Source organism: Aphanomyces astaci (genome assembly GCF_000520075.1).
Source record: "Aphanomyces astaci strain APO3 unplaced genomic scaffold supercont1.4, whole genome shotgun sequence".
Taxonomy (NCBI): domain Eukaryota; phylum Oomycota; class Saprolegniomycetes; order Saprolegniales; family Verrucalvaceae; genus Aphanomyces; species Aphanomyces astaci.
In genome coordinates this window covers 1,422,357-1,449,927 of record NW_009798267.1, presented here as the reverse complement: position 1 = coordinate 1,449,927, position 27,571 = coordinate 1,422,357, and the positions used below count along the sequence as shown (strand labels likewise).

The 27,571-nt window shown below is 49.5% G+C and overlaps 11 protein-coding genes across 21 annotated transcripts; 4 read left to right on the top strand and 7 right to left on the bottom strand.

Moving 5' to 3' along the window:
• Positions 1–93: 93 nt before the first annotated feature.
• Positions 94–2,803, bottom strand: H257_02653 (T-complex protein 1, epsilon subunit). Its single transcript, XM_009826394.1, has 6 exons — positions 2,629–2,803; positions 1,882–2,559; positions 1,726–1,815; positions 1,160–1,621; positions 413–575; positions 94–335 (listed from the first exon to the last, which is right to left on the bottom strand). Exons 1-6 carry the CDS (start codon positions 2,719–2,721, stop codon positions 211–213), a joined length of 1,611 nt encoding a protein of 536 aa, XP_009824696.1. The 5' UTR covers positions 2,722–2,803; the 3' UTR covers positions 94–210.
• A 2,779-nt stretch (positions 2,804–5,582) lies between these two features.
• H257_02652 lies at positions 5,583–7,758 on the top strand (the record flags this gene model as incomplete). Of its 2 annotated transcripts, XM_009826392.1 has the most annotated exons (8): positions 5,583–5,694; positions 5,759–6,063; positions 6,117–6,247; positions 6,300–6,536; positions 7,076–7,193; positions 7,258–7,323; positions 7,408–7,502; positions 7,561–7,758. In XM_009826392.1, the coding sequence occupies 8 exons, from the start codon at positions 5,583–5,585 to the stop codon at positions 7,613–7,615; spliced, it is 1,119 nt and encodes a 372-aa protein (XP_009824694.1). In that variant the 3' UTR covers positions 7,616–7,758. The 2 variants fall into 2 exon arrangements, with proteins under 2 accessions (XP_009824694.1, XP_009824695.1); XM_009826393.1 differs by having other exon boundaries at positions 7,258–7,502.
• A 1,210-nt stretch (positions 7,759–8,968) lies between these two features.
• On the bottom strand, positions 8,969–11,376 carry H257_02651. 2 transcript variants are annotated; one of them, XM_009826390.1, is made up of 7 exons: positions 11,215–11,376; positions 10,874–11,152; positions 10,716–10,817; positions 10,396–10,656; positions 10,112–10,338; positions 9,893–10,024; positions 8,969–9,333 (listed from the first exon to the last, which is right to left on the bottom strand). In XM_009826390.1, the coding sequence occupies exons 1-7, from the start codon at positions 11,318–11,320 to the stop codon at positions 9,076–9,078; spliced, it is 1,365 nt and encodes a 454-aa protein (XP_009824692.1). In that variant the 5' UTR covers positions 11,321–11,376; the 3' UTR covers positions 8,969–9,075. The 2 variants fall into 2 exon arrangements, with proteins under 2 accessions (XP_009824692.1, XP_009824693.1); XM_009826391.1 differs by lacking the exon at positions 8,969–9,333 and having other exon boundaries at positions 9,566–10,024.
• Positions 11,377–11,556: 180 nt separating this feature from the next.
• Positions 11,557–12,222, bottom strand: H257_02650 (hypothetical protein). Its single transcript, XM_009826389.1, has one exon. It carries the CDS (start codon positions 12,172–12,174, stop codon positions 11,683–11,685), a length of 492 nt encoding a protein of 163 aa, XP_009824691.1. The 5' UTR covers positions 12,175–12,222; the 3' UTR covers positions 11,557–11,682.
• A 105-nt stretch (positions 12,223–12,327) lies between these two features.
• H257_02649 lies at positions 12,328–13,342 on the top strand. 2 transcript variants are annotated; one of them, XM_009826387.1, is made up of 4 exons: positions 12,328–12,657; positions 12,713–12,792; positions 12,848–13,015; positions 13,116–13,342. In XM_009826387.1, exons 1-4 carry the CDS (start codon positions 12,351–12,353, stop codon positions 13,233–13,235), a joined length of 675 nt encoding a protein of 224 aa, XP_009824689.1. In that variant the 5' UTR covers positions 12,328–12,350; the 3' UTR covers positions 13,236–13,342. The 2 variants fall into 2 exon arrangements, with proteins under 2 accessions (XP_009824689.1, XP_009824690.1); XM_009826388.1 differs by having other exon boundaries at positions 12,848–13,342.
• Positions 13,343–13,352: 10 nt separating this feature from the next.
• On the bottom strand, positions 13,353–17,351 carry H257_02648 (hypothetical protein). Its single transcript, XM_009826386.1, has one exon. It carries the CDS (start codon positions 17,284–17,286, stop codon positions 13,450–13,452), a length of 3,837 nt encoding a protein of 1,278 aa, XP_009824688.1. The 5' UTR covers positions 17,287–17,351; the 3' UTR covers positions 13,353–13,449.
• A 2,452-nt stretch (positions 17,352–19,803) lies between these two features.
• Positions 19,804–20,382, bottom strand: H257_02647 (hypothetical protein; the record flags this gene model as incomplete). The annotated part of the gene is made up of 1 exon (XM_009826385.1): positions 19,804–20,382. One exon carries the CDS (start codon positions 20,380–20,382, stop codon positions 19,804–19,806), a length of 579 nt encoding a protein of 192 aa, XP_009824687.1.
• A 175-nt stretch (positions 20,383–20,557) lies between these two features.
• Positions 20,558–23,058, top strand: H257_02646 (aspartyl/glutamyl-tRNA(Asn/Gln) amidotransferase, A subunit). 8 transcript variants are annotated; one of them, XM_009826384.1, is made up of 10 exons: positions 20,559–20,664; positions 20,723–21,039; positions 21,096–21,361; positions 21,412–21,530; positions 21,583–21,667; positions 21,779–21,914; positions 21,982–22,105; positions 22,193–22,313; positions 22,459–22,578; positions 22,629–23,058. In XM_009826384.1, the coding sequence occupies exons 1-10, from the start codon at positions 20,636–20,638 to the stop codon at positions 22,914–22,916; spliced, it is 1,605 nt and encodes a 534-aa protein (XP_009824686.1). In that variant the 5' UTR covers positions 20,559–20,635; the 3' UTR covers positions 22,917–23,058. The 8 variants fall into 8 exon arrangements, with proteins under 8 accessions (XP_009824682.1, XP_009824686.1, XP_009824685.1 ...); XM_009826383.1 differs by having other exon boundaries at positions 22,459–23,058; XM_009826381.1 differs by having other exon boundaries at positions 20,723–21,361.
• Positions 23,059–23,171: 113 nt separating this feature from the next.
• H257_02645 (hypothetical protein) lies at positions 23,172–23,981 on the bottom strand. Its single transcript, XM_009826376.1, has 3 exons — positions 23,795–23,981; positions 23,364–23,733; positions 23,172–23,312 (listed from the first exon to the last, which is right to left on the bottom strand). The coding sequence occupies exons 1-3, from the start codon at positions 23,969–23,971 to the stop codon at positions 23,239–23,241; spliced, it is 621 nt and encodes a 206-aa protein (XP_009824678.1). The 5' UTR covers positions 23,972–23,981; the 3' UTR covers positions 23,172–23,238.
• Positions 23,982–24,080: 99 nt separating this feature from the next.
• On the top strand, positions 24,081–25,571 carry H257_02644 (hypothetical protein; the record flags this gene model as incomplete). Its single annotated transcript, XM_009826375.1, has 3 exons — positions 24,081–24,220; positions 24,274–25,196; positions 25,276–25,571. The coding sequence occupies 3 exons, from the start codon at positions 24,081–24,083 to the stop codon at positions 25,533–25,535; spliced, it is 1,323 nt and encodes a 440-aa protein (XP_009824677.1). The 3' UTR covers positions 25,536–25,571.
• Positions 25,419–27,479, bottom strand: H257_02643 (hypothetical protein). Its single transcript, XM_009826374.1, has 5 exons — positions 27,336–27,479; positions 27,048–27,254; positions 26,664–26,999; positions 26,445–26,606; positions 25,419–25,686 (listed from the first exon to the last, which is right to left on the bottom strand). Exons 1-5 carry the CDS (start codon positions 27,465–27,467, stop codon positions 25,594–25,596), a joined length of 930 nt encoding a protein of 309 aa, XP_009824676.1. The 5' UTR covers positions 27,468–27,479; the 3' UTR covers positions 25,419–25,593.
• Positions 27,480–27,571: the final 92 nt, after the last annotated feature.

Sequence of the window (27,571 nt, the reverse complement as noted above, 5' to 3'; positions counted from 1 at the left end):
TCGTGCAGCTTTGAATACTTCGTTGCCAAATGTAGAGTCTATGTATATTCCCCTATTATTACTGTACTCAATACCATCGATCACTGCCCTATATACTACTCTAACTACATGTATTGAACTTGCAAAACACGACTAACGTTTCTACTACCAACCCCAATGTCTTGTTCTTTTGTTTGTTGTTGTTACCTACACACCTAGCACCCTCGTTCTCTACGCGTACGATCCTTCCAGCATGACGTCGTCGATTTTCAAGATCATGCGCACGACTTGCGTCGCCAGCTGAATTTGCTGTTGCTTGCCAATCAGCGTCTCAAACACGTGCTGTTCCTTCATGTCTACAACACCACCAAATATCAAATAATAGATTCAAAATATCAAATAATATATTTTTAATATTGTATAAAACACGTACCAAACGTGCCCGTTTGGTTGCAATCAATGCCGAGGCGGGGGTTGTTGTCGGCAATCTGCTGCGCGCGGACGGCCGACAGCGAGTCGATGGGGCTCAAGCCGGCATTTTCGGCCAGCGCCATCGGAATGTCCTCCAACGCTTCAGCAAACGAACGGATCGCATACTATTCATAGAGAAATATATATCTTTGTCAACACACTATATTCAGTTTTCAACGTCTATATTAATATTACTCTATCAACACACACGTACAATCAAAACAGTCAAAAATATAATTAAAAAAAGGAATTTTCCACCACGTAGAGCCACGTTTGATACGTCTCCCACGGTGGTGGTGGTGGTGGGAATACATGTATTTTATACAAACATATAAAACCACTTTAAAAAATGAAACAAAGTGTTGGTTTTATATACAAACATATAAAACCACTTTTAAAAAAGAAACATTGTATATTGTCGATTTGATACAAATTTGGGGAGCGGGTGCAATCGAATCGTTGCGCCGACCAAACCGATCCACAATCGATCTGATTGGTTGAATTTCATTGAGAAGGTGGTTTTGATTGGCTAATAATTTTGAGCTCATCTGAGGTAGCCAATCAAATCGATTGAAATACCAACGAGAAACCACGAAATTTCACTCGAAAGCACAATAAAAGTCTGAAACACTAAACACCTCATGAAACACAAACAAAACCCCGTCACATATTTCATTCGCTTGAAAATGCGACACAGGATGATTGATACCTGTTCGATGCCCGTGGTTTGGTTGGCGTGGTTGCGGATGGCAATCGCGCACGAGATTTCGGCACTGCCGCCGCCATACACGACGCGGTTGTTCTTGATCAGGTTGCGCGTGACACACATGGCGTCATGCAGCGCCCGCTTGGCTTCCTCGACGATCATCTTGTTGCCGCCGCGCACGAGCACCGTGATCGCGTCCGACTTGGCGCAGTCCTCGATGACCAGCATGCGTTCCTTGGTCGTGCCAAACGCGACCTCGCGGACGACGCCGGCGTGGCCGAGCTTGTCGGCGGTGAGCTCGGAGAAGCGCGGCACGATACGGCCTCCCGTGGCGATCGCAATGAGCTCCAGCTCGACGCCGCCCACCCATCGCACGGCCGGGAGGTGGTTCTGCAGCAGCAGGTGGTTGGCTTCGTCGTCAAACCCCCATTGGCAGATGACCACGTTCGCCCCGCTGTCCTTGACCTAGTAATCAACATGAGATTGGATTGCATCTGCGACAGCGTTTTAGCGTTTTTTCTGTAGCCACGATGGATGGCAGCAGCTGATAGATTCGATGTCGACCTTACTTGCTGGATCATCGTGTGAAAGTACTCTTGTTCTTGCGCGTACAGGCTTTCGTACGCTTCGACCGACGTGATGTCAAGCTTGTGCTTGGTCTAGTGATGATGGGGACATATCCCATGAATATGAGTTTTTGACGGGAAGATATGGGGAAGACGTACCTTGGGTTTCGGGGGTTCGAACGCACACGTGAGGATGCACAGCTTGGCGTCTCGGATCTCCTTGGCCATTTGGGGATGGGAAAAGTCCTTATCGATCACAATCCCGTGGATCAACTTGGTCTCTTCCAAGGTCCCGCCGGGTTTGCCTTCGACCTTGATCAGGTCAAAGTTGACGTCGCGCGTCTCCCAGTTGCACACTTTGGTCACGGCGCTCACGGCGATGTCGGCCATCTGGCGCTTGTATTTGTTGATGATCTTGCTCGACAACGTCGTCATCGCCGTCTCGATAAGGGGCGCCGTGTTGTCCTTGGAGAACTCAATCCGGTCGCTCACGGCTTCCAAATTCTTGACGGCGACTGAGCACGCTTCTTCGAACCCGTCGGCGATGCGCATGGGGTGCAACCCGCGAGCGAGCAGCTTCTCGGCTTGCTCGAGGAGCGCGCCGGCAAGGACCACCACGCCGGTGGTGCCGTCGCCGATTTCGTTGTCTTGGGACTGCGACAGTTCCACCAAAAGATGTGCCACGCGGTGCTCCACGTGCATTTGTTCGAGGATCGTCGCGCCGTCGTTCGAGATCGTCACGTCACCGTCTTGGCTCACGAGCATCTTGTCCATTCCCTTGGGGCCAAGGGACGTGCGCAACAAGCTGGACACGGTGCGCGCGGCTAGGATGTTGCTCTACACGACCACAAGCCATCACCTTTCATGGCCACACATAGAGGCAGAGGTGCGGATCGTTCAAGTTACCTTGATCGCTTCAATACCCTTGATGCGCTCTGTAGTCTCCTGGTCCCGCAGGATGATATAGGGTCTTCCATATTCGTCAAAGATCATAGACATGGCGGCTGCGGTGGATGTGGCGGTGGGGGAAGCTTAGATATGGAGCACGACCACTGATCGATTATCAACCTTTTGTTTCTTTCTTTCTGCCCCCTCCATTTCGCTCGAATTGGATTCTATTTATTTCATCTTTGGTTTTGTATGCTGTGATGTGTATAATTTAATTGCCAAGTTTTTTCCGGATAATGATTCCGGATACCATCCCAGGTAGAAATGTGGGGCGGAAAAATATATCGTTAACGTTACTGGTAGTATTTCTCGATGATATCGTATCGTGCAACCATTTCTATTGCCCCATTCTGTTCGGTATGATATCGAGATACACGTGCGACATTGATATGGTGTCGTGCTTCACATTCGATTTCGATGTACTGGTATATATATTGCGCATGTTTGTACTATTAATATGTAACGTTATTGTGCTAAGGGTGTCTGTGGATGTAAAAAAAGGGCCAATATCTTTTACATTTTGGCGATTTCTAAGAAATCGGCAAAAAAAGAAAAAATATCTGTCTGACTGTGAATCCAAAATTTGGAGAATTCAATATTTTGCCAAATATCGCATTTTTCGCCAAAAATGAATGAGAGGTTCACGAACCAGAAGGCTTATTTTCTGAAAGTTGGCAATAACTGAGAATGATAGATTTTCTTTCGAAATCAGGTTGATTCAGACAGTCAACAATAGATTAGTAGATGACAACCAAATTCTTCGAATTACTTTGAACCAAATTTCGAAATATTATTTGGGCAAAAATTGGGATGTTTTCCAGACCCACCCTAATCAATGCGGCCCTATAAAAATAAGATCAACGTTACCATCCTAGCGGGTTAACTTACTTCTAAACTACGACTAGCCGGATATTGGTCATAGGCCTAATATTAGGTTAATAATCTAGATATAAGAGCATTTCTCCACCATTCCAACTCGCTGTCCCATACTAGTACAGTACTTTTGTCCTACAGTTGTTAAGGTCAACTAAGTCTGTAAAAAATATGAGGTCCAAAACCGCTCCATACCAATTTTCAATGAAAATGACGCGCACCGTACTTATATATTTCCAGGCAGGTCTGGTGTGGGTATTTGTATGTGAGGTGGTTTCCTAGCCGTAACAAGCACACCTGAGCTACGAAAATGGCAAAGAAACATGTTTACTAATTGACGACAGTCAAAACAATTAAATATTTTACCCTCATGGGCAGCCATTTCGAGAGACAATTACTAGTATATTTATGTCATTGCCAGCAATTAAATATTGTCGCAATTTAATTGTTAGTTATTGAAAATTTGTTGTACTTGGATACAAAAGATAATATATAACATTGTTGGCGGGAGGCTGCGGGAAATTAAAATGAATATAAATTGTTTTCGAAATGCAAACAGCCCAGTTTACATTTTGTAAACTGAAAATTCAATACTATGACCTAAAAAAAACCTAACGTTACCTAAGTTTTGTCCAAATCCTTCCAAATTTTTTGTCCATAGACCTCTCACCAAGTTTTCAACGAATATCTTATCAGATTCATGAACTTCGTGTTGGTTCACGCGAAATCACACTTCGAACATTGAAGTGTCGTGGGTTTCGTCAGCCTTCAACCTTAAAAAAACCAACCTAAACCTCCTTGAATTTCATATCGCTTTGGCTCATATGACAGAGCGCAACGTTGAGATTACGCTCCTAGATTGTGGAATGAAAATAGCGTTACACTCAAATATAGTCAAAATTGGCCACGAAAGTGCATCAATCGTGTCAGTTAACAAGTAGCAAAATGTAAACAGGTGTTTACATTTTGTTAACTACTACTCCGAGTACGTAGTACAGTACCAAAAATATTATAAGTATATTTTCGTCTTTTAAAGTCAACCTGTCGAATTTAATACGTTTCGTATTGTGGGTTTTGCCCAGGCCAAACTGGTTTCCGCGATTTCCCGCAGCCTCGGGTACATCGATCAATAACATATTGCATTCGGTGGCTTCCAAAACCGGCACAAATCCCGCGACCCAGGACGAACGACTCTTTGCAATTAATTATTTTCTGAATTAATTGCCAATTATTTTAATTACAATTTTTCCCATACATACCCTGCTTATGAGGCGATTTGCCACATCCCCCCAATATAACTGCGTTCTAGTTGAAGTCTACAAGTGTGACGTGGGCTGGCGAAAGCTCGCTAATGCATGCCATAAAGTGTCATGACGTCGAATAACCTTCATAAAGTAATGCGTGCAATAGGGTGCTGTGACTTCAAGTAACTTTTCAAAATGATGCATGCATTACAGAACACGTTGAGATGTTAGAAGCATGCGCCGTGAACAAGCTTTCAGCCTGTTTAACAGTGGTCCTAATAGTGGTAGTTACCCATTTAATAGTGGTATAATTTATACCAAAATGGCGTTTTCGGCCTGAATATTGGAATACTTCCGGTTACCAGACGCACCCTCATTAACAGTTCCACTGTTGTTTCACTGTGTTAACCCAAAATACTGTTTCACAGTGAACGAGGGAATTATCACATCCGGATACACTTTTTTGCCAGTAGCCCTGTAAGTGCATCGCCAGTGGTTGGCTATTGCTAACAACTCAGATGCATTAACCGGCCAGATTATACTAATTCCCATATAAACACGCAGTGTTTTCTGAGAAAAAGGCAATGATACGGTTTTAATTGACTGTGAAACAGTATTTCAGTGGAACAATGTTAATGAGGGAATTAATCACCACCGATCAATTTGCTGGAAAATCGGATTCTATTGATGTTGGGTTTGTATGCTTGGATGTATAGTTTAATTGCCAAGCTATTCCGGATAACGAATCCGGATACGAACCCTTTGTGTTGCGAGCTTTGATCACTTTTGGATAGCATGGCTAGTGTCGACATCAAGCCACTTAGCGTGGACGAATTTGAAGCGCATGCGAAGGCGTACCTTCCTAAAGCGACACTGGACTACTATGTCTCCGGCGCCGACGATATGAGTACATTATTTATGCTGCTTAATCTAGGATTTCTTGTCATGGATGAAAATGGCTTGCCCTGTAGTCACGCTCAAGGAGAACCGCGTGGCCTTCCAGCGGCTCAAGCTCATGCCGCGCGTCCTTCGCGATGTGCGGCACATTGATACGTCCACGACAGTGCTTGGCCAGCGCATCAAGACCCCCGTGTGCATTGCGCCATCAGCCATGCAACGCATGGCTCATCCTGACGGCGAGTTGGCAAGCACCCGCGCCGCCTCCGCTGCTGGCGCATGTTACATCCTCAGCACGATCTCCACCACGAGTCTCGAAGATGTCGCGGCCGCCAACGGGCCCGATGGGTTGCGATGGTTCCAACTGTACATCTTCAAGGTACCTACCTCTACCTAACCCAAAACAATGTCACACATGTTTCGCTTTGTCAGGACCGTGACCTCACGCGCAGCTTGGTGGAACGAGCCGAGCGTGCTGGCTTCAAGGCGTTGGTACTCACCGTGGACACACCCATCTTGGGCAACCGCCAGGCCGATCTCCGCAACGGCTTCAAATTGCCATCGTACTCGATATCAAGCATTCATATATATCCGCTGACTCATAGCGCATTGCAGGCATCTCCACTTGGGCAACTTTGCCGGCGGACGTCACGCCACGGGCATCAACGAAGCGGGGCTGTCCGCGTACGCGACCGAGCTGTTCGACACCAACCTGACGTGGCAGGACGTGGCGTGGTTGAAGTCCATCTCGTCTCTTCCTGTGGTCGTCAAGGGGGTGCTCACGCCCGAAGATGCTGTCTTGGCATGCGACGTCGGTTGTGCCGGTATCCTCGTGTCCAACCATGGCGCCAGGTAAGGGCTATCTATTCAAATGATCGCATGTTGTCCTTGTACCCATGACGACTTTTTTGTGCTGGATCGCCAAATTTAATATCGATCTATTGTGCTTTCGAGTGAAATTTCGTGTTGTGGTTTCTCGTTGGAATTTAAATCGATTTGATTGGCTACTTAAGATGAGCTCAAAATTATTAGCCAATCAAAACCTTCTCAATGAAATTCAACCACCAATCAGATCGATTGTGGATCAGTTTGGTCGGCGCAACGATTCGCTTGCACCCCCTCCCCAAATGTGTACTATCAAATCGACAGTATTCTTGTACTGAATTATTTTGCATGCAAAAAACATATGTGTCCTGTGATGAAGATTGGTATCACTCGAATTGAAATCACATAGTAGTACTACTTCGACGTTGATATGGCGATTTTGTTTTCCCTGCAATCAACCTGAATTGGCTAAACCCTTCTGTACAGTTGTTGGTTGTGTGTCAATTCATCATTTTCTCCGTATCACTCCAGTGTAAACGCAACCATATCGTATTTCCGTCCTCTAGGCAATTGGATACGGTCCCCGCCACGATCGAAGCTTTGCCGGCGATTGTCGCGGCAGTCCAAGGCCGCGCCGAAATTTACTTGGACGGCGGCGTCCGTCGAGGCACGGACGTGTTCAAGGTACTTCATCATCCACCAATGGCATGATGCTGCTGGGAACAAGTATATCATGGAGGTTTGCTAGGCTTTGGCGATGGGTGCACGGTGTGTGTTCCTAGGGCGACCCGTGCTGTGGGGGCTAGCGCATAGCGTACGGACTTTGTATTGCTTGCATTTAGATACATACTACTATTAATAGCCATTCATATGTTGGTGGTTAATACGCGCCTTGTAGGGCCAAGCTGGGGTCCAACATGTGCTCGAGATCCTAACCAACGAGTTGGCGCATGCGATGATGTTTTCAGCCACTACGACCATCCCCGCAATCACGTATGTCCATTCCTTTCTCGTCTACTCTGCATGTTAATCATCGTATGAATATATGTAGCCCTGCCTACGTCAAGCACGAATCGAGCTTTCGCCAGCCCACGTCACACTTGTAGACTTCAACAAGAACGCAGTTATTTTTGGGGGGGATGTGACGACAAATTGCCGCATGAATGGAGAGAGTATGGGAAAAATAATTGTCAATTAAATACTGAAAATAATTCATTGCAAGGCGCTCGTCATGTGCTGCGAGATCCAGTGAAATATGATATCGATTGATGTGCCGTCAACAATATTCTATATTATCTTTTGTATACTAGTACAACAGAATTTTCAATAATTGACGATCAAAGTGCGACTAATTATATTTAATTGCTGGAAATGACAATTTTTTTAAAAATAATACTTCGAAGTACTACCTAGTAGTCTCTCAATTTAGCTGCAAAACTTAAATATTCAATTTTTTTAGACCGCTGTCAATTGTTAAAATATATATTTCGCTCATGGCGCAGAGCCTCATGAGCTTATCCGAACAATAACCGGATATACTGTAGTTAACCGCTGTAAAACTAGGAAACCACCTCACATACAAATATCCTGCCTGGAAATATACGGAGTACAGTGCGCGTCATCGTACTTTCTTCAAAATGGTCCACTTCCCTGTCAATTCGGGAAGTGATAGGAGAGGCTAGGATAATGTTTGAGGGGTTATCTATAACATATCACAGGTTTTGGTGCGAAGGTATACACAATTTTGACGATTGTTGTACATTTACACGTTAATCAATACCCCGTAAAATTAAAACTATGCAAAACCGACGTTAAACAATGACAGACCAGATATTAGCCATATACATACGTAATATTAGGTTAATAATCAAATTTCTTAATTATTTGAACTTCTCGAATTGAATGATAGTAAATATTCTCTGAATTTCAAAAATATCAAACAACACTGTTTCGTTATGGATGAAAATGCGTGCCATGCATGAACGGCCTTTTCCAGGCGTGAACGAACTGTCCACGCCTCAAAATTCGCGTTCATGCCTGAGTTAGCGGAAAGCGTGAACGGAAATGTTGAGTGTTAGCCAATCAGATGGCTTAATTTTGCCAAGAAGCATACGTTCAGCGGCCAGGGCCAAACCCCTACTCCGAGCTTTATTAGTGTACATTTGAGGAAATTTGGCCTATCACAGCGACCCCAGAGGGCCAAATTGCGAATTTCGATTGGCTATCGAAAGCGGGTGTTCGTTCTAATCCTCATGATATTTTAATAATTCAAATGACAGAATAACAACCAATTAAAATAGTCACACCTACATTGGTCTGATCAGCAGAAATTTCCACCAATTAAACGGATGCAGTGTGTCCGTTTAATTGGTGGAAATTTGGTAGTTATCCACCAATTATATTGATGCATTCGGACGAAACCTGGTGTGGCGTTTGATTGGCTGAAAACTTTTGTTTCGTGACTCTCATTGGCCAAACCAAATGTGCATTATATTAAAACACAGCCATTTGAGGCAAATGCACACTATAAACAAGCACGAAGTACTATCACACATAGGTGTGTTGTTTACTTGGTCTCTTGTGGCTTCTTGTGCTGGTTCTTCAAGTACTTGGACAAGAGGAACGCCACTTCCATGCTCTGGCTGTAGTTGAGCCGCGGATCGCACATGGTCGTGTAGCGCTCGGGGAGGTTCGCCGCGCTCAGCCCCTCCGGCCCCCCCGTACACTCTGTCACATTTTCGCCCGTCAGTTCAATGTGCACGCCGCCAAGGTAGCTGCCCATGCGCTGATGGATCATCACCGTTTGCTGCACCTCGGACAAAATCTACAATACCCTGTGAATTACAAAAAATAATATAAAACCCAAAACACCTTGTTTCAATCGTCCAGCCTCCAAAAATACAGGTACAGTCAGTCATATTTTTACAGCATAAAGTCGGGTGTATCAGTGCAATCCTTGTCATACGTAACACAAACAACGGCATATATTGTTGATATGATACAAATTTGGGGAGGGGGTGCAATCGAATCGACCAAACCGATCCACAATCGATCTGATTGGTTGAATTTCATTGAGAAAGCACAATATATATAGTACATATTTTATACACACGCCACCACAAGATACAATCATAGGACACACACATAAATATATATATAATATACATGTAAAACAAATTATATTTCGCGTTGAACCAATTCTAATAAAACTCCATAACGTTACGAAAAACCTTTCATTCAAATGGCAGCCTTTTTTATATAAAATGCAAAAAAAATGCATGTCCAAGTAGTACATATATATATATATATATGTAACGATATCTCCATAACGATATATATATATATATATCCTTTTGGAGATATCGTTCGAGACAATGGCGTACCCGAGCAAATGGACGCGTCTTGTACCCGTTGGGCGTGGTGATCGTGTTGCCGTGGCAGGGGTCACACGACCACACGACCTTGAGGCCCGCCGCTTGGATGGCGGCAATATGCAGCGGCAGCAGCGATTCCACCTACAATAAAATACATTCAGTCATACACGACGACCTCCAACCGATCCATATAGACTACTACTAGTAGTACTAGTCGATGGTTTGTACCTTGTCGTCTCCATATCGAGTGATGAGCGTGATCTTCCCCGGCGTGAGCTCTGGGTGAGGCCACAACGTGCGCACGAGCTCGACGAGGTCGTCAGGTGGCGTGGACGGACCGACCTTGACCCCGATGGGGTTGGCGATGCCGCGGAAGTACTCGACGTGCGCATGGTCCAGTTGGCGCGTGCGGTCGCCAATCCACAAAAAGTCCGTGCCCAAGTTGTAATACTGGCCTAAAAGCGTACAGTATTATAGAAAAGCAATGTGTGACGACGAATGAGATACTGTACCGTTGACTTCCCGCGTCATGGCTTCTTCGTAGCCGAGACCCAATCCTTCATGCGACACGAACAAGTCCATCGTCTTGAGGCTGTTGTCGGCCCCGACGCCGCACGTGTGCACGAACTGCAGGCTGTCCTGGATGGCCTCGACCATGTGAGAGTACTCCTCGCGGCGCACAGAGTTCTGGACGAACCCAAGCTCCCATTTGGCGGCGTCGTGGATGTCGGCGAATCCGTTGTCGAGGAGGAGGCGGCCGTAGTTGAGCGTGGCTAATGCATGCATGTATCGTGCATGGGATATGGAACCAGGTGTGTCGATGATGTCCTACCGGCGCTGTGGAAGTACCCTTCCAAGAGACGGTTCGGGTCGGGCGTGCGTTCGTTTTTGTGGAAGCCGTTGACGTTTTCGCCGCGGAATGTGCACACTTCGTCTACAGGATATATGCACATGAGTGGAGGGGGACGAGGCTGGATGGACGAAACTGACCTCCGTCGATGACTTCGGTCGCTTGGGAGCGAGGCTTGGAAAACTGTCCGGCCATCCGCGCCACGCGAGTGGTAGGCATGCGCGCACCCCACACCAACACGAGACTCATCTGCATCATGATGCGCAGCTTCTTCTCGATGATGTCTGACTGGCAGTCGCTGAAACTCTCAGCACAGTCGCCGCCTTGCAAGACAAAGCGCTTGCCTTCCGCGACTTCAGCCAACTGAAGACGCAGTCGGTCCACTTCTTGCACTGACACGAGCGGGGGCAGACCCTTCACTACAGGCACATTCATGTAAGTACATCGTAATACACAGAAGGCTGTGTTGACGGCAACGTACATTTGTCCACGACATCATTCAGATGCTTCTCGTCGGGATACGGAGGCTGGTGCTTGATGGGGAACTTCCTCCACGATGACGGCGTCCAAGTGTTTGCAGTGGGCATGACGGTGGCGGTGGTGTTGGCTGGCTGTTCCTTGAATTGTGATGGCTGTACTTTCGATGGTATTTCTAGAGTTCGTTTGATTGGTGGAAATGCTAGGTTCAATCGTTTTGATTGGTTTACTGATGTAGAGTTTTCTTCTGGTACAGTACATATTCTCGACGTACGGCAAAACTTGCAAGGACATTTTTTGCCAGTAAAAGTGATACTTTCAAAATGTCATTTTGATTCCCCTGGCTTGAGAATTGCGAAATAATTTGAAAAGATTTCCGCAAAAAGCCTCGAAATTTAGCCATCGCCGCATGAACTGACATTTTTATACTGCACAAGTAGAGGACACTTTGTGCTTTTTGATGTGAAAATGGTTAGTCGTCGTCCATGGAGAAGGACAAGAGCTTCTTGTTGTTCACAGCTTTCCTCTTCTTGGCGGGATGGTCCGCATGTGCATCTTTCGTCGTGGATGCTGCTTTTTTGGATGCCGATGAAAACGTCATGGCCTTTCGCTTCTCGGGTCGGCTTTGCTCGGGCTCCACGGCGGCGTCCACGGCATCCTTCTCGACTTCAACCTGTTTAATATCTTTGTCTTGCTCGACTTTGTATGCTTCCAACGCCTCCTTCTGAACGTCGTCCAGCTCATCATCGTCATCGTCGTCCTCGGCCCCACGTTCCGTCGGTCGCTTCAAGGCCAAGTTGGCTTCGTGGTCCAGTGATTCTGGAGTGTGATACTTCTGGAGGAACTTGGGAATAACACGGTTGAATTGAGGGCCACTGCCGGCGCGTCCCTTCGGCTCCCCCTTTCCGCCACCTTCAGCGATGTTCTGGAAGCTGCTGTGTTCGCGCCATGAGTTGTCGGCCATGCCTACAACCGCTACAATTCTTGTCCATGGCGGCTGGAATTAAATGTGTGATGTTCAATCTCGTTTATAGTATGTAATATTAAAATCGGTATGTATTCGTTTATAAAGGTTTGCTATTAAATACGACAGTTTGTCGAGTTGAGAAGGCATCGAGCAAAGTGGAAATTTGAATCAGCATGGCGGATTACAATGCGATCGTCGTGGGCAGCACTGGGTCCGTGGGCCGGGAATTGATCAAGCTGCTGGCAAGCTCCACCCGATGCAAAAAGGTCGTGGCAATCGCTCGGCGGCCCATCGATCCCTCGACATATGCGACGGCTTTCCCAGGACTTCCCGAGACGCACGCTGCCAAGGTGCTCGTCCATGTTGTCGACTTTGATCAATTGAAAATCGAAGACTTTGCTGCGCATGAGGCAGATGCTTGTTTTTGTTGCTTGGGTACAACTCGAGCGGACGCAGGGTCCGCTGATGCGTTTATCAAAGGTACTACCTGAACGCTACGATGCAATATATATATTGACAAGGTGTGAACGAGCAGTGGACTTGCATTACGTGACCAAGGCGGCCGAACTCAGCAAGGAAGCCGGCATTCCCTATTTTGGCTTGCTCACAGCCTCGGTACGTCCATACCCCCAGTCTCATGTGACTCATCAAGTATAATGCGTTCATACAGAACTCCAACAAGAGCAGCTGGTTCTTGTATCCACGCACGAAGGGACTGGCCCAAGAAGCGGTGGCAAAGTTGGGATTTATTCGTACAGGATTCTTTCAACCCGGTTTGCTTCGTCGGGGGAACCTGGCCCGCACGGTGGAACGAGTGGCGTCGTACGTGTTGCCTTCGGTACGAACATAGTCTCTCGAGTTTGCACAGTGCAAATTGCACTCACGATAGACAAACGATGTCGCATACACGATTCGAGTCTATCTGTTCATCTGTGTAGGTGTCTGCGACCGCCGTCGCCAAAGCCATGCTAGCCAACTACGAGTCCAGTCCTAGTACTGGCTTGACGGTTGTGTCCATGGCGGACATATTGGCAATCGACAAGGCCGCCATTAACTAATTACCATCATCAACAACCAACTACCTGACCGTTTAGCAATAGCATAAGTGGAATATGAGACAGAATATATGTAGTATTAATAGTAGCTATATATCTCTATATACACATCAGTTTTGTTGTGCTAGGGTGATCAAGTATATATGTACACATGCAAACGTCCACGTCACTTTATATCAAATACATGTGTTCAAATAGATTATGGTCTATAACGTTATTAGTTTTTGGTGGTGGTTTGGACCAAGTGCGTGTAAATCCCGTTGAGCTTCATGAGTTCGTCGTGGGTGCCCTGCTCGGCGACGCGGCCGCCGCTCACGACGCAAATCTTGTCGGCGTTGCGGATCGTCGACAACCGGTGGGCAATCACAATCGTGGTGCGTCCCTTCTCAGCCAACAAGTTATCGAGCGCTTCTTGGACGACGCGCTCCGACTCGGAATCGAGCGCACTCGTGGCTTCGTCCAGCAACAAGATGCTCGGGTTCTTCATGATCGCGCGGGCAATGGCAATGCGTTGCTTCTGGCCGCCCGACAATTGCTCGCCCTTCAAGCCCACTTGAGTGTTGTACCCGTCGGGGAACTGCGTGATAAAGTTGTGTGCGTTGGCCATCTTGGCCGCGGCTTCCACGCGTTCTTGCAAGTCGGGAAGGTCGGCGTAGTCGGACAGACCACTGGCAATGTTCTCGGCAATCGTGCCGACAAACAACACGGGCTCTTGGCCGACAAGACCCATTTGCGAGCGAAGCCACTTCAAGTTCAACGTCGAAATGTCCTGACCGTCAATCTCGATGGTGCCGGCGATGGGGTTGTAGAAACGTTCGAGCAGCGCCACGCACGTACTCTTGCCGCCGCCACTGGGGCCGCAGAACGCCACCGTCTGGCCAGCCTCGATGGTCAAATCGTAATGCTTGAGCACCTTGACATCCGGCCGAGAAGGGTAGTTGAACGACACGTCCTTGAACTCGATGCGACCAGTCACGTTAGTCGGAACCGCGCCGTCCGTCGACGACGAATCCACGGCCGACTTGCGATCGACGATGGAGAAAATCTTGGACGCAGACTTCTTCGCAGCGTCAGTGTCCCCCATGAACCCCGCCGTTTGACCCACACCTTGAGATGCCATCATGATGGCCATGAGCGTGCGCATAAGTTCGCCAAAGTCGATGCTCTTGGATTCGACCAACTTGGCGCCGTACCAAAACACGAGCGCGTACACTGCAAACATGGACGCCGTCGAGAACCCGTTCATGATTCCGTTCACGTGCGCTTCCTTGGCGCCTTCCTTGAGTGGTTTTTCCAACAGGACGTCGTAACGCGAGATGATGTCTTGTTGCAAGCCAAACGCGGTCACAGTGCGGGCATTCGTGATGGCTTCAGTCGCCAGCGAGCCAGAATCGGCCAAGTTGTCCGACAACTTCTTCCCCTTGAACTGGGCGGCACGGGCCCAGCTGCCCACAAGCAAGAGCGGGAACACGGCCGCCATGACCAACGTCAACTGCCAACTGCCCCAGAAGAACGCGATGAAGAACGCCGACAGGATGGTAAACAACGACTGGATGATACGCGCTTGGTTTTCGCCAGCAATTACAACGACCTTGGTCGCGTGGGTGGACAAATCCGTGGTCAGAGCGCCGGTGGTGTGCCCGTCCAAGTCAAAGAAGCCAATGTCTTGGCGCATCAACGCTTGAAAGTGGAGGTTACGCAGACGAGTGGTCAACTTCTCGGCAATCACACGGAACGAGTACGTTTGGATGAACGCGACGCAAAAGATAACCACGGCCACAATGATGAAGATCTGAGCTTGGGCGGCCACGGCATCGTACAGGTTGGTCAGTGCCTGCGTGTTCTTCTTGCCCGATTCAATGTACAAACCGTAGTACTTGGCCATGTCCGTGATGACTTGAGTGATGATGAGCGACACACCAGGCATAGCAAAGCCTTGGATCGAGCACGCAAGGACGCCAAACACCAAGTGCAGACGCTGGGGCTTGGTCAGGTCAAAGATGCGAGACAACGGCACGTCCACTTCCTTGAGGCCTTCGTAGTCGGACACGTGGTCCACACTGATCTGAGACAGGTTGCTGTACTTGCGCACCAATTCCGCCTGCTCCCCGCCTTGGTCCAGCACCAGCGACACCCGCGCTTCTTGGACGTCAATGACCTCGTCGTCTTCAGGTCGGTTGGTCTGGAGTTCCACCAACGTGCGGTAAAATCCGTTGTCCAACTGCATGAGCTCGTCGTGGCGACCAATTTCAGCCACCACGCCCTTGGAGATGACAGCAATCTTGTCCGCCGTGCGGATGGTGCTCAATCGATGCGCAATCACGATCGTCGTCATTTTGGTTTGCTCCATCAAGTTGTTCAACGCGGCTTGCACGACACGCTCGCTTTCATTGTCCAATGCACTGGTCGCTTCGTCCAAAATCAAAATCTTGGGCTGGCGCACCAACGCTCGGGCAATCGCAACCCGCTGCTTCTGCCCCCCCGACAAGGTAGCGCCCTTTTCCCCACACATGGTGTCGTACCCTTGGGGCAACTTGGAGATAAAGTCGTGGGCGTTGGCCAATTTGGCAGCAGCAACCACTTCTTCACGAGAAATGTTGGCCCCACCCGCGGCAATGTTTTCGAGAATGGTCGTGGCAAACAACACTGGCTCTTGCGACACCAACCCGATTTGGGATCGAAGCCACTTGATTTGCAGCGTCGAAATATCACGGCCATCCAAGTACAACGCCCCGCTCGTGGGCTCGTAGAAGCGCTCCAACAACCCGACCAACGTACTCTTCCCGCTGCCACTGGCACCAACAAATGCCACCGTTTCACCCTTCTTGATGGACAATGAGTACCCCTTGAGCACGGGGTCGTCGGGGCGACTCGGGTAGGTGAAGTGCAGGTCGCGGGCTTCAATGTCACCGTCGCAGTCGGTAGGGACTTCGCCGTCCAAGATGGACGCATCGATTTGGGATGGTCTCGCCAGAATCTTGTACAATGCAGTGGCGGCACCCTTGGCCGAAGCCACAGCGCTGATGTTGGGGGAGATCTGGGCCAGCGACATCGTACCCAGCAAAATGCCGTAAAAAGCGCTGAAAACCGAGCCAGGGTCGGTGATGGGGCCAGATTGCTTGGACACGAGCCACCCACCGTACCACAGACCAATCGCATACGTCAACCACATGAACATGAAAAACCACCCCAAGGCGAACGCGACAAACTTGGCGACACCGACCGTTTCGTCCTCAGCGTTTTGCACGTTCACGCCGTACTTCTCAATGGCACGCTGTTCGCCGTTCAACGAGGCGACCGTGCGGATGGCACCAATGTTTTCTTCAGCAACAGCACCCGCGGCGGCATACACCTTTTGACTGCGGGCAGTACTGTCTCGAAGACGCTTGATCAAAAACGTCAACGAAACTGCCATGAGGGGCATCACGCACGACATCACCAGGGACAGGTTCCACCCGCGGGAAAAACCAATGATGTACCCCACAAAGAACTGACAGATGAAACGAAGGGCTTCGCCCAGCTTTTCACCCATGCCTTCCTTGATCTTGATGGTGTCGCCAGAAATACGCGAGGCGAGTTCGCTGGCGTCGCGTTGGTCATACCAGCTCATTTCTTGGTACATGATGTGCTTCAGGCATTCGCTGCGCAGTCTCTTCATTTGACGCTCGGCAGAGATCGCAAAGCACGTGTAGGATGCGTACCCCGAGATGAGCAGACCGAGGGCCAAGAGGAGGAATTCCATCGCGGCTTTGTTGATCACTTTGAAGTTGATCGGCGGAGTGAATCCGTTGATGGAATCCCCAAACATGATCGCCATCAACGGAAAGGCAGCGCCATTTGCACACGACATGATGAGTCCCACTCCCATGAGCAACTTGTCCTTTCCGTCCGCGTAGCGATACATGGCACTGAACGGAAAATCGTGTTCGATGTCTGCGTTCGCGTTCGTCAGGGCCGTGGTGCTACCTACGGCGACGGGTTTGTCTTGGATGTCCACGACCTCATCCTTGGGGGTCGCAACGGCCTTATAGTCTTCGTCTCCCTGCTTCGCCATCCTCTCTCTTGATGTGTGGGTTGCGCGGAAAGATTTCGAATGAGCGCCAAATGCTCAACTCGCACAACACCTCGGACTGTCCGCGCCATTTCATCGCCTCTGATTGGCTCACGTGGTTTCGGTCAAAACCGTTACATTCCATGGCGATCCCTAAATGAACAACATACGTTCTCTAAATAAACTTGATTCTACTATGAGTTATCGCGCAATCGCAAGGTATTTAGAACTATTTTAGTTTCCACTCGTGATTCCATACATTTCCAAAGATATTTCTATTTAGGGATTTTCAAAACAGGGCCAGCTGGGTTCGATTACCCCCGTCAAGGGCTGGGTAATCGCGAATCAACTGACCAATGGCATCCCTCGACCAAGAACCTGCGGGCGGGGGGAACTGAAGGTGATGATGCTACGAATCGTGTTAGACGTGGTGTGGCCACTACATAGTTCACGATATGTATTCGAGTTTGCACTTACACTATCTTCCCTGTCGTCAGAACTGCGCCGCGTACTATATTGAACACGACAGGTTCATCGATGGGTTGAATTGGAAGTGGCCGCCACTTGTTGAACTTCCAAGTAAGCTCATTTCTATCGGAATGACGACCAGCACTCCAGTAGTATTTTGGTGCTGTGTAATCGGAATGTGGATCGTTTCCTTCAACGATTGCGTGATCCTAGTACAGTAGTCCCCCGCAATAGGGAACCTTTGTTGGCGATATGATTTTAGGGGTTTTCAATTTACACAAGTATAAAGTTAAAAAGGCATGTTTGATGGGTAACTCGATTCTGATTGGACAAAAGTTAACATATGGTATTGGAAAGTGCTCGGATTCAAAAATGGACATCATATTCGAATTCAGGAGGGGGTTGATACACTGGCAACCTCCAGAAGACAAAAGCACACCAACAACAATGCGCACATTATATTCCTCAAAGGTTGTTCATACTCTCGATCAACTCATACATCTCTTCGTCCAGTATACCCGTATGGCGCCAGCAGTTAGCAATGGTGTCTTGTGTAACACTATGCCAAGCCTCCTTGGCCCATTCCATGGCCTGCAGCAGCGAAACTTCGTGCAACTTGTTGACCAGTGATGCAAAGTTTTCCTTGTCTGACTCGTCCGCCGTTGCGACCAGCTTGTCGAACTTTTCCACAATGTGCAACGCCCGCAGGGCACCAATCTTGTTCTTGAACGCCTGAATCACTCCGGCATCTTGGGGCTGCAAGAATGCCGTGGTGTTGGCAGGCAGCATGCACACAACAACATTGGACAGAAACGGCTCGTACCGATGAGGGGAGGCGTTGTCCAGAAGCAGAAGGACGTGCCGGCCCTCGCGTTGCATTGTCTTGTTGAACTCCTCGATCCAGTTTGAAAACACGTCGCCGGTCATCCAAGCCTTCTTTGTTGCAGCATAGTCCAGGTCAAGGTCTCGCGCTGACCTCGTCTTGAAGCATCGTGGGTGCTTGGCGGAACCGACGAACAGCAGTGGCCACCTGCGGCTTCCATCGGAGTTGCTTGTCACGGCCACTGTGATGCGCTTCTTGATCATCTTGCGCCCCGGCATGCGAGCTGTGCAGATCGTCTTGGTCTGCGCAGAGCAATAGAAGTACGCAGTTTCGTCGAGATTGAAGATGTCTTGCTTCGCGTAGGCTTGTGTGACGTGACGAAGGATGCGACGTCCCTCGTCAACGTCCTCTTGGCTTGCTGATGCGGCTTCGCCATACACGCGACGGGACTTCAAGTTGTGTCGCAGTTGGAATCGTTGGAGCCAGCCATTAGAAAAGGTTATGGAGTCGAGAAGATCTGCAGACTGCGATGAACCACGGAGGGCGTCTTGGATGGCCATTGCCTTTGCACGGATCGTCGGACCACTGACGATGGGGACCTTCCACTCCTCGCACTTTTGGATCCAACTCATAAGTCGACTTTCGAGGTCCGGTAGGCGAGGTTTGTGTGCTGATTTATGTGAGGGATGCACGTCCACGCGGTCGCTCTGGGTGTTGAGCCAACGAGACATAGTCGACTTTTGGGGCACACGTGGTAGCCAGAACGCATGCTGAGCCCAAACTCGCAATTCAAGTCCTCTTATGCCAGGATTGGACTTGTGGTGCGTCAATAGTGAGCGCTTTTGCTCGACAGTGAGTCTCATCCGTCTCGAGGGTGACGGCATTTTGACAACCAAGTGCATTTTCGCAACATGTGTTGTTTGAAATTTCAATCAGCCTCTTTAAATTTATTTTGCACCATCTTGTGAAAGAATTTATTTTGCGAGGATATTGATTTATTGTGGGTTCCCTATTGCGGGGGACTACTGTATTAATATCACAGTGGGATTGCTGGATCGTAAACGTGTTTGCACACACAAATTGTGGTGTGATCAAGTAAAAAGCTGCAAACTCCTACGGTGCGACGTCTCGGGATGTTCCCTCATTCGTTGGCTTGATATGTCCTTGTTGCCAAGCTCAACACTACTCGCCTTGTGAGGCCAACGTTATCCTCAACATGTATCACTTCGCTAGCTTTGGGCAATGCCGTCCGCCGACTCTAACTGGATCACGCGTTCGAGGGTTTGTTCGTGGAATTTGACGCTGTACGGGCCAAGTGGTACGCGAACATCGCGGTTGATCGGTTTTGTCATGCCTTTCAAGTCCCAAGCGGTATGGGTGGCCGAATTGTCCGCTAAGAACGTGTCCAAGTTGTACGGCACGACCACTTCAAAGTGCTCGAGGCCGCTGTCGTATGGGCTTCCACGCTTCGGCGACGGCACTTCGAGCACATCCACCGATGCGTTCGGTCGATGGGACAAACCAATTGGCATCGACAGTTTGAACGTTGCGATCTGTCGACCTCCCACCATCGATTCCACAAGTTCGTGTCCCAATTGAGGCAGAACGGTCTTGGTCAAGTGCGTGTATTCGTCGTCCGAGTCACACCGATAGCAGACATGATCGATCTGCCACGCATCATCGAACTTGACAGGAAGTGCATGGAGCTGTGCCAACACGTCCGCGACAAACACCGGCGTCGTCGACGTCAAATACGCCAAGAACGAGTCCGTGGTCCAATGGGTCGTGTCTCGTGGTGTGTACGCCATGTCGTCGTCGAGTTTGAAATTGGGCTAGAGTATACCGTATGCTTGATGTCGTTTTGGATAGTGAAAGCAGCTTATCCGGATACGGAAACCATTTGGATACTATAGTTTGTATGCCTACAGCGATGTCACGAATACGGTATTACTAGTACTACTGTAGTAATCCTAGCCTACTAGTGCCGAAATAAGCCTAGATTAGTGACGTGCATCCTGATTGAACTTGCTGCAACTTGTGACCATCAACCTCGCCATCGTAATGCTGCTGCACTTTCGCCCGACACTGCGGTACTTTACCATCATCGTATCCATGTTGTAAGATACATGTATGTTGTCTGTGCATCAGACATCGCCCCTCGTTGCGATCCGTGAGCAGTTGGGCAGGCCGATCGCTGACGGACGCATCGGCAGCCCTTGCGAATGGGTCGGTCACGTCTGTGGCTCTCACGCAAGCGTGCATCGACCAGATCGAAGCCACAAAGCGCTTCAACATGTTTGTCGCGACGACGTTCGATTCGGCACTGGCACGGGCCTCGGAATCGGACGCACGGCGACGAGATGGGCGCGCGTGTGGACCGCTGGACGGCATTCCTGTCGGCGTCAAGGACATCTTTTGCATGCAGAATGGCGTGCCCACGACCGCGAGCTCCAAGATCCTGCAAGGTATGTCCGTCTTGATCGATGTTTGATCCGTCCATCACGACGACGGGACGACGCAGGCTTCGTGGCACCCTACGAGTCAACCGCCACCCAGCGCCTCCTCGACGCCGGGGCCATTCCATTGGGCAAGCTCAACATGGACGAGTTTGCGATGGGGTCCGGCACGACGTACAGCACGTTCGGCCCAACGATCAACCCGTGGTCGAGTGACTTGGGGGACCGGGCGTTGGTCGCCGGCGGCAGTTCCGGGGCCAGCGCCGCCGCGGTCGCGTCCGGATGTTGCTTTGCCGCGCTCGGGTCGGACACGGGCGGCTCCGTTCGACAAGTACGGAACGTTCTGCGAATGTTCTTTCGAATAACGTGTACATGTGGCAGCCGGCGGCGTATTGCGGAGTCACGGGCCTCAAACCCAACTACGGCCGCATTTCTCGGCATGGCATGATTGCGTTTGCCAGCTCGTTGGACACCCCCGGCATCCTGGCCAAAACCATTCGGTATGTTGAAATATATGACGTGGCACGCTCACCACAAGCGACGTGGTTGCAGCGACGCAGCTATTGTATTGCATGCCATTGCCGGACCAGATGGCCACGACTCGACGGCCCTTCCTGACAAGTTGCCATCTCAATGGGTAAGACCAGTACAACTAGTACATGATTACTAGCCACTGTATGGAAACATCATAGGCTAAAGCTGAATGTGTACCAATATGATACATTGGGTATTATTGCGTGTTTTACAGGAGCCAGCATCAGAAACCGATGCAACCAACACAAAACAGTTGACGGTGGGTGTGCCCAAGGAGTACTATGTCAAAGAACTGCCCGAGTCGATTCTAAAAGTATGGGACCAAGGCATCGAGTGGCTACTGCAATCTGGTACGAACTAGGATCTACTACTAGTAATAGTATTTGATTGAATCAAATCATATATATATAATAATAGGCGTGCGGGTGGTGGAAGCCTCGCTCCCGACTACAAAGTATGCACTGCCGACGTACTACATCCTAGCTTGTGCCGAAGCCTCGTCCAACTTGTCACGCTATGACGGCGTCCGCTACGGCTTTCGGTGCGATTCGAATTTTAGAAATGAAAAAAATATCAATATATATACTGTACTGCCATTTTTGAACCAAGTGTATTTTATATTTTGTAGCGCTGAATTGAACAACGAGGCTGCTGCCGCCGCGGTCGCCGACGCCTCCAACAACCAAGCGAACGCATTACATGACTTGTACTGCCGCACGCGATCCGAAGGATTTGGCGACGAAGTGCAGGTACGTACATATGTGGCCCACCTCTACCTCTGCTTTCCCCATGTCACACATGTTCATTACATGGTTCTTGTGTACACACACCACCTACCTACCTACCTAAATATTCATTGAGCGAATGCCATCGTGTGCTGATTTTTGAATGTAGCGCCGCATCTTGTCGGGGACGTTTGTCTTGTCGGCGGGTGCGTTGGCAGACTACTACGAACGCGCTGTGCTCGTGCGCCAGACCATTCGCGACGACTTTGCCTCGACGTTCGAGTCGGGGGTACGTTAACGTCGTTTTTGTTTTACCAATGAAAATGCTGCTATTTGTAGATTGATGTGTTGTTGACCCCCACAACGCCGTCCGGGCCGTTTGCTGTGCACGGCAAGGCCAACCCCGTGGACATGTTTATGAACGACATCATGACCATTCCCGCCAGTCTCGCGGGGCTCCCGTCCGTGTCGGTGCCCGCGGCTGTGCTGGACCAAATGCCCCTGGGACTGCAACTCATTGGCGCCCCCCACCAAGAACACACGCTGCTGCATGTGGCGCATCTGTTGGAGCAACGTGCAGACTTTTCCCGACACATCCCCTTGCGTGTGTTGACATCGGCGCGATAAGATATACTGACTGGACGTACACTATACGTAAAGTGAACGGTACATAAACACTTACGTTACGTACAGTGGTATAGTGAACGGAGAATTGAAGGTTGAAGCTCAAACTGCACCCTCTACTTTCGTTGCGTAAAGTGACGTCGGCGAGATAGATACTGGATTACTACTATACGTAAAGTGAACGGTACATAAGAACTTACTTTACGTGTAGTGGTATAGTGAACGGTGCAATTGAAGGAAGAAGTCCAAACTGTACCAGGGCTTTAGTTTCTTTCTTTGTGTAATAAGTGAACGGTACATTGAAGTTTCGTGTAGTTACTGTATGTTAGACTCGTCGTTGCAGCAAAATGCTGTCCATCAGGCTGGATGCCACGTAATCGGCGCCACCTTCGACACTTTCTACACACACAAAACGATCACAGTGAAGACCACGCGGACAGATCACTGTACCGATGCGAGAGGCAAACTTTTGTTCGTGGGCCATGTTGATCTCCGCCATGGCCAGCCGCGCTTGCTCTTGGTCTTCTGCCGATTGGATCAAGTCCTCGAACGACTGGTGGGCGAGGTAGTCCTGGGAAATCGTGGCCGCTTGGATGGACGATGGGCTTGAGATGGAGGAAGGGGATGATGCAGGAGGGGTGTATGTGCTGGAGAGTGCGGCGGCAGCGTCCGAGGCTGCCACCAAGGGCGAGGCAGTCGCTGGCGGGCGATTCGCCGGGGTCGACACGGGTCGATAGGGTCGTTTCATGCTGCTGATGGTCGTCATTTCCGATCGGATTTGATTCAGTTCGTCCAATCCCTTCTGCAGCTCGGATTGCATCTACGGTACACTTCTGAGGATGGCATGCAACGTCGGATATATACAACGACATCGTTCATACCTTGACCAAATCGCTGTTCTTGGTTGCTTCAAAGTACTCGTTCTTCGCACGCAGGACCGCTCCGACGGTCCGACCGACATACCTTCCACCCATCTTGGCCATGCGAGGTAGCTCCTTTCGACCGATGAGGTATCCGCCTGCCACGATCACGATACCGATTTCCGCCCACGACACCATCGTTCTGTCAATGTCAAGGTTAATAAATTATACAAGGCATCTTCAAAACGGATAGTATATTATATAGGATATGTATTTATAAAGTATTGCATTCAAATCGTATTCGTCCATGGATGACGACGATGCAATCATGCACAAGTCCGCGGCGGCGCTGTCGTCCCCGGACGTCTTTACGGCCTTTCAAGCGATGAAGACATTGCTAGGTACAGTGAGGTTCACCGTTCAGTCGGACTGCGCTATTTGGATACGGTGCGTTGAATGACGACTTACTTCCATATCGTGGGATGACCTCATTCATCCAGGAGTATTGCGATGCAGGTTCCACACCACGACTCTCTCGGGTTCAACTTCCAGCTGGTGCGGCGATGGATTGAGGACACGCATACAGCTCCAGATTATGCATCATCTTCCTCGTCTGACGACGATGACGAAGAGACGTCGAATGTGTCGACATGGACATTCGATACGCTCCTCGAGTTGCAACTCCCATTCTTGCACCTATGCAAGTCGGTCTGCCGCGATGCAGCGTCGTACCAAGACTGCTGTGTGTACGAACTGGTGCGACTTGCACATGCCTTCCTTCATCATGCGCAGTCTTACTCCGACCACAAACACGTTGTGACCTTGTCATGGGCTCTTCCGTGGGTACCCATAATGAACTCGTCCTCCCCTTCGACGGCGACCCACGTGGAAATCCTATCGCTGCTCGTCACAATCACAGACGAGCCTTCCGCGCATAACAACCGAGCCTACGCCGCCATGATCCTGTCTGTTCTTGTGGCATCGTATCCTGCGTTGCTGTCCACGGCGCCGCCACCCATTGTCGGCCACTGCGTCGGCGCGTCCAGTTTCACGGGGCAGGACCTTTCCCTTCCCTTTGCCCATCAATGGCTCCGGCTCCTCTTCCACGCCATGCTTCATCTCCCGTCGCTCCATCGACATGCGTGGCCACTTCCATCATGTGACCCCTCGACGTTTCGCCGCCATGCCATGGCCATCCTCGCCGAAGAGGATGACGTCCTCGTAGACGTGCTGTACCATGCGCTCCGCCTGCCAATCCCGTCTCCCTCCATCGCTCGAGACTCCACGACAACTCATACCCGAAACACATCGTCGTTGCTGGCGTCATTGTGGACGGAGCACAGTCCCGCGCAGTGGTTTGCCGACTTTTGCGGCCTTCTCGACCACGACCATCTCGTTCTCATCGATCTCGTCACGTCCAACGGTACAAACAACGTCCCCAGTCTGTATGTCTAGGCTTGGTTCTAACTCTGCGGTCTCTTCTATGCCAAATTGCCTCGTAGAAACAAATGCGCTGGCGTACATCGTCGACATGTTTCGATACGTGTGCACCCACTGGGACCTGACTCGAGCCACGTGGTTGGACATGGGCCGATTGGACGACATCGTGTCCATGTTGACACATTGCCGCGTTGAATTGACTCGGCTGGAGCGGCATGCCGTCGTCGGCTTCAACGTCGGCCCGCTCGTCCGGCGCCTCGTTGTGATGGAGCAGTTGTTTGATGGAGACGACGACCAAAGTGGGGGTGACGTGCACGAATAAGATATATTGGATAATAGTGTAAGAAGACATATTGGATAATAGTGTTACAGTGTATGTATCAATACCCTTGCTGCGCCATGAGTGCATCAAACAGTTTTTGCCGTTCCAACCCCGTGTTGTCTTGTCGTTTAAACTCCAATTTGGGCGTATACTATAGAAATCATACCATCAGAAACGTTAAATTATACCATCACCAAAGTTAAATCATACCATCAGAAACGTTAAATCATACCATCACCAAAGTTAAATCATACCATCACCAAATTAAATCATACCATCAGAAATGTTAAATCATACCATCAGAAACGTTAAATCATACCATCAGACACGTTAAATCATACCATCAGAAACGTTAAATCGTACCGTTGTTGTGCTTATATTCTAAACTGTTGTGCGACATGGAGAAGAAATAATAATCGACACAACCAAATAAATACATGGACACAAGTATAATCGGCAGAAGAATTGAGCCAATCAGATTGCAGGAAACCACGATCAACAAAGTCAAATTAGTGTGAAACTTTTAATTAGTGTGATACTACAAAACACTCGTTTTGACATATTGTCGATTTGATACAAATTTGGGGACGGGGTGCAATCGAATCGCGCCGACCAAACCAATCCGAAATCGATCTGATTGGTTGAATTTCATTAAGAAGGTTTTGATTGGCTAATAATTTTGAGCTCATCTGAGGTAGCCAATCAAATCGATTTAATTTTATTCAAACGAGAAACAACGCCACAACACGAAAATTCACTCGAAAGCACAATATAAAAAGTCAGTACAAAAACTCGATCGATCAAATTGGCGATAATTCAGCACAAAAGGCAGCCACATGTTGGGTAAAAGAAGGACAATAATCATATCTCAAGTCACTGAACCAACCACAACGCGTCGTTCGTTCGTACCTTGAGCCCGAGCTCTTGGGTCACGCGAACCCGCAGCCATTTGGTCATGTTTGTGAGTCGACGAACGACCTTGGCTTCGACCGTCTTGCTCACTTTGCCATGGGAGACGGTCGTGACGTCCCAATACAGGTCGGCGCGCCGCAGGTCGGGCGACATGTTGACCTGATGCATCATCATGTGAAGGACTCAAGATGGAGAAACATATGGGGGGTTCCGTACGCTGGTTATCCACACTTGGGTCGAGCCTTTGCAGAGGTCGGTTTCGCGCAAGATGACGTCTTGGATGAACCCTTCCAGGAGCAGCCCCACGCGCTGCTGGCGATGGTTGACGAGCTCGGGGTTGAATCGATTGTCCGCCTTTTCGTCGCGTTGCAGGGGCTTGGCATTCTTGGTGGTCACGCGCTTCTTGTCGCCGCCCTGGAGCGCTTGCATGGCGCGCGCGGGGGACAGCATCTTGGTCACGCGCTTCTTGTCGTCTTCGCGCTCGAGCGCTTCGAGTTCGCGATCATGCTCTTCGTCCTCGTCGTCCTCGTCTTCGTCGAGGAACGCTTCAAACTACCACATGGAAGCATTCTAGATGGACACGTCTAGGACGGACAGTACCTCCTCTTCCGTCATCATGTCCTCGTTGGCGGTCGCGCCGCGCTTCATCAACGGGATCTTGTCGAGATCGAACGAATCTGGGTCGTTCAACTGCTTCAGCGCGGCCTTCATGTTGGTGATTTGCACGGACGGAGGAGCGTCCTTGTTGTCGTCTTCATCGTCTTGAAATGAAGACATGTCAAAGTTCTTCATGGTGTTTTGCGTGTCCTGCAAGAAGGTTGCGACGATGAGGTTCGTCATGAACATGTTCGATCGTAATGTGACGTCAAGCTGTGGTGTTTGACGTACCAGCACAGAGCGCTTGATTGTGAGACGGGATAACGACTTGCTCTTTCGCGCACTCAGCATGGGAGTGCTGTGAAACGTGCGCGTCGTTGACGCTACACGGACGAGGACGGTGCCAGCGGCGCGAGACAGCATGGCGCAATAAGGAATTCAATGGTTGCTTGAACATCGCGTCGTCCGGATAATACGATTCCGGATATTACAATCAAATCTCTCACCATACCTCACAGCAATGTTTC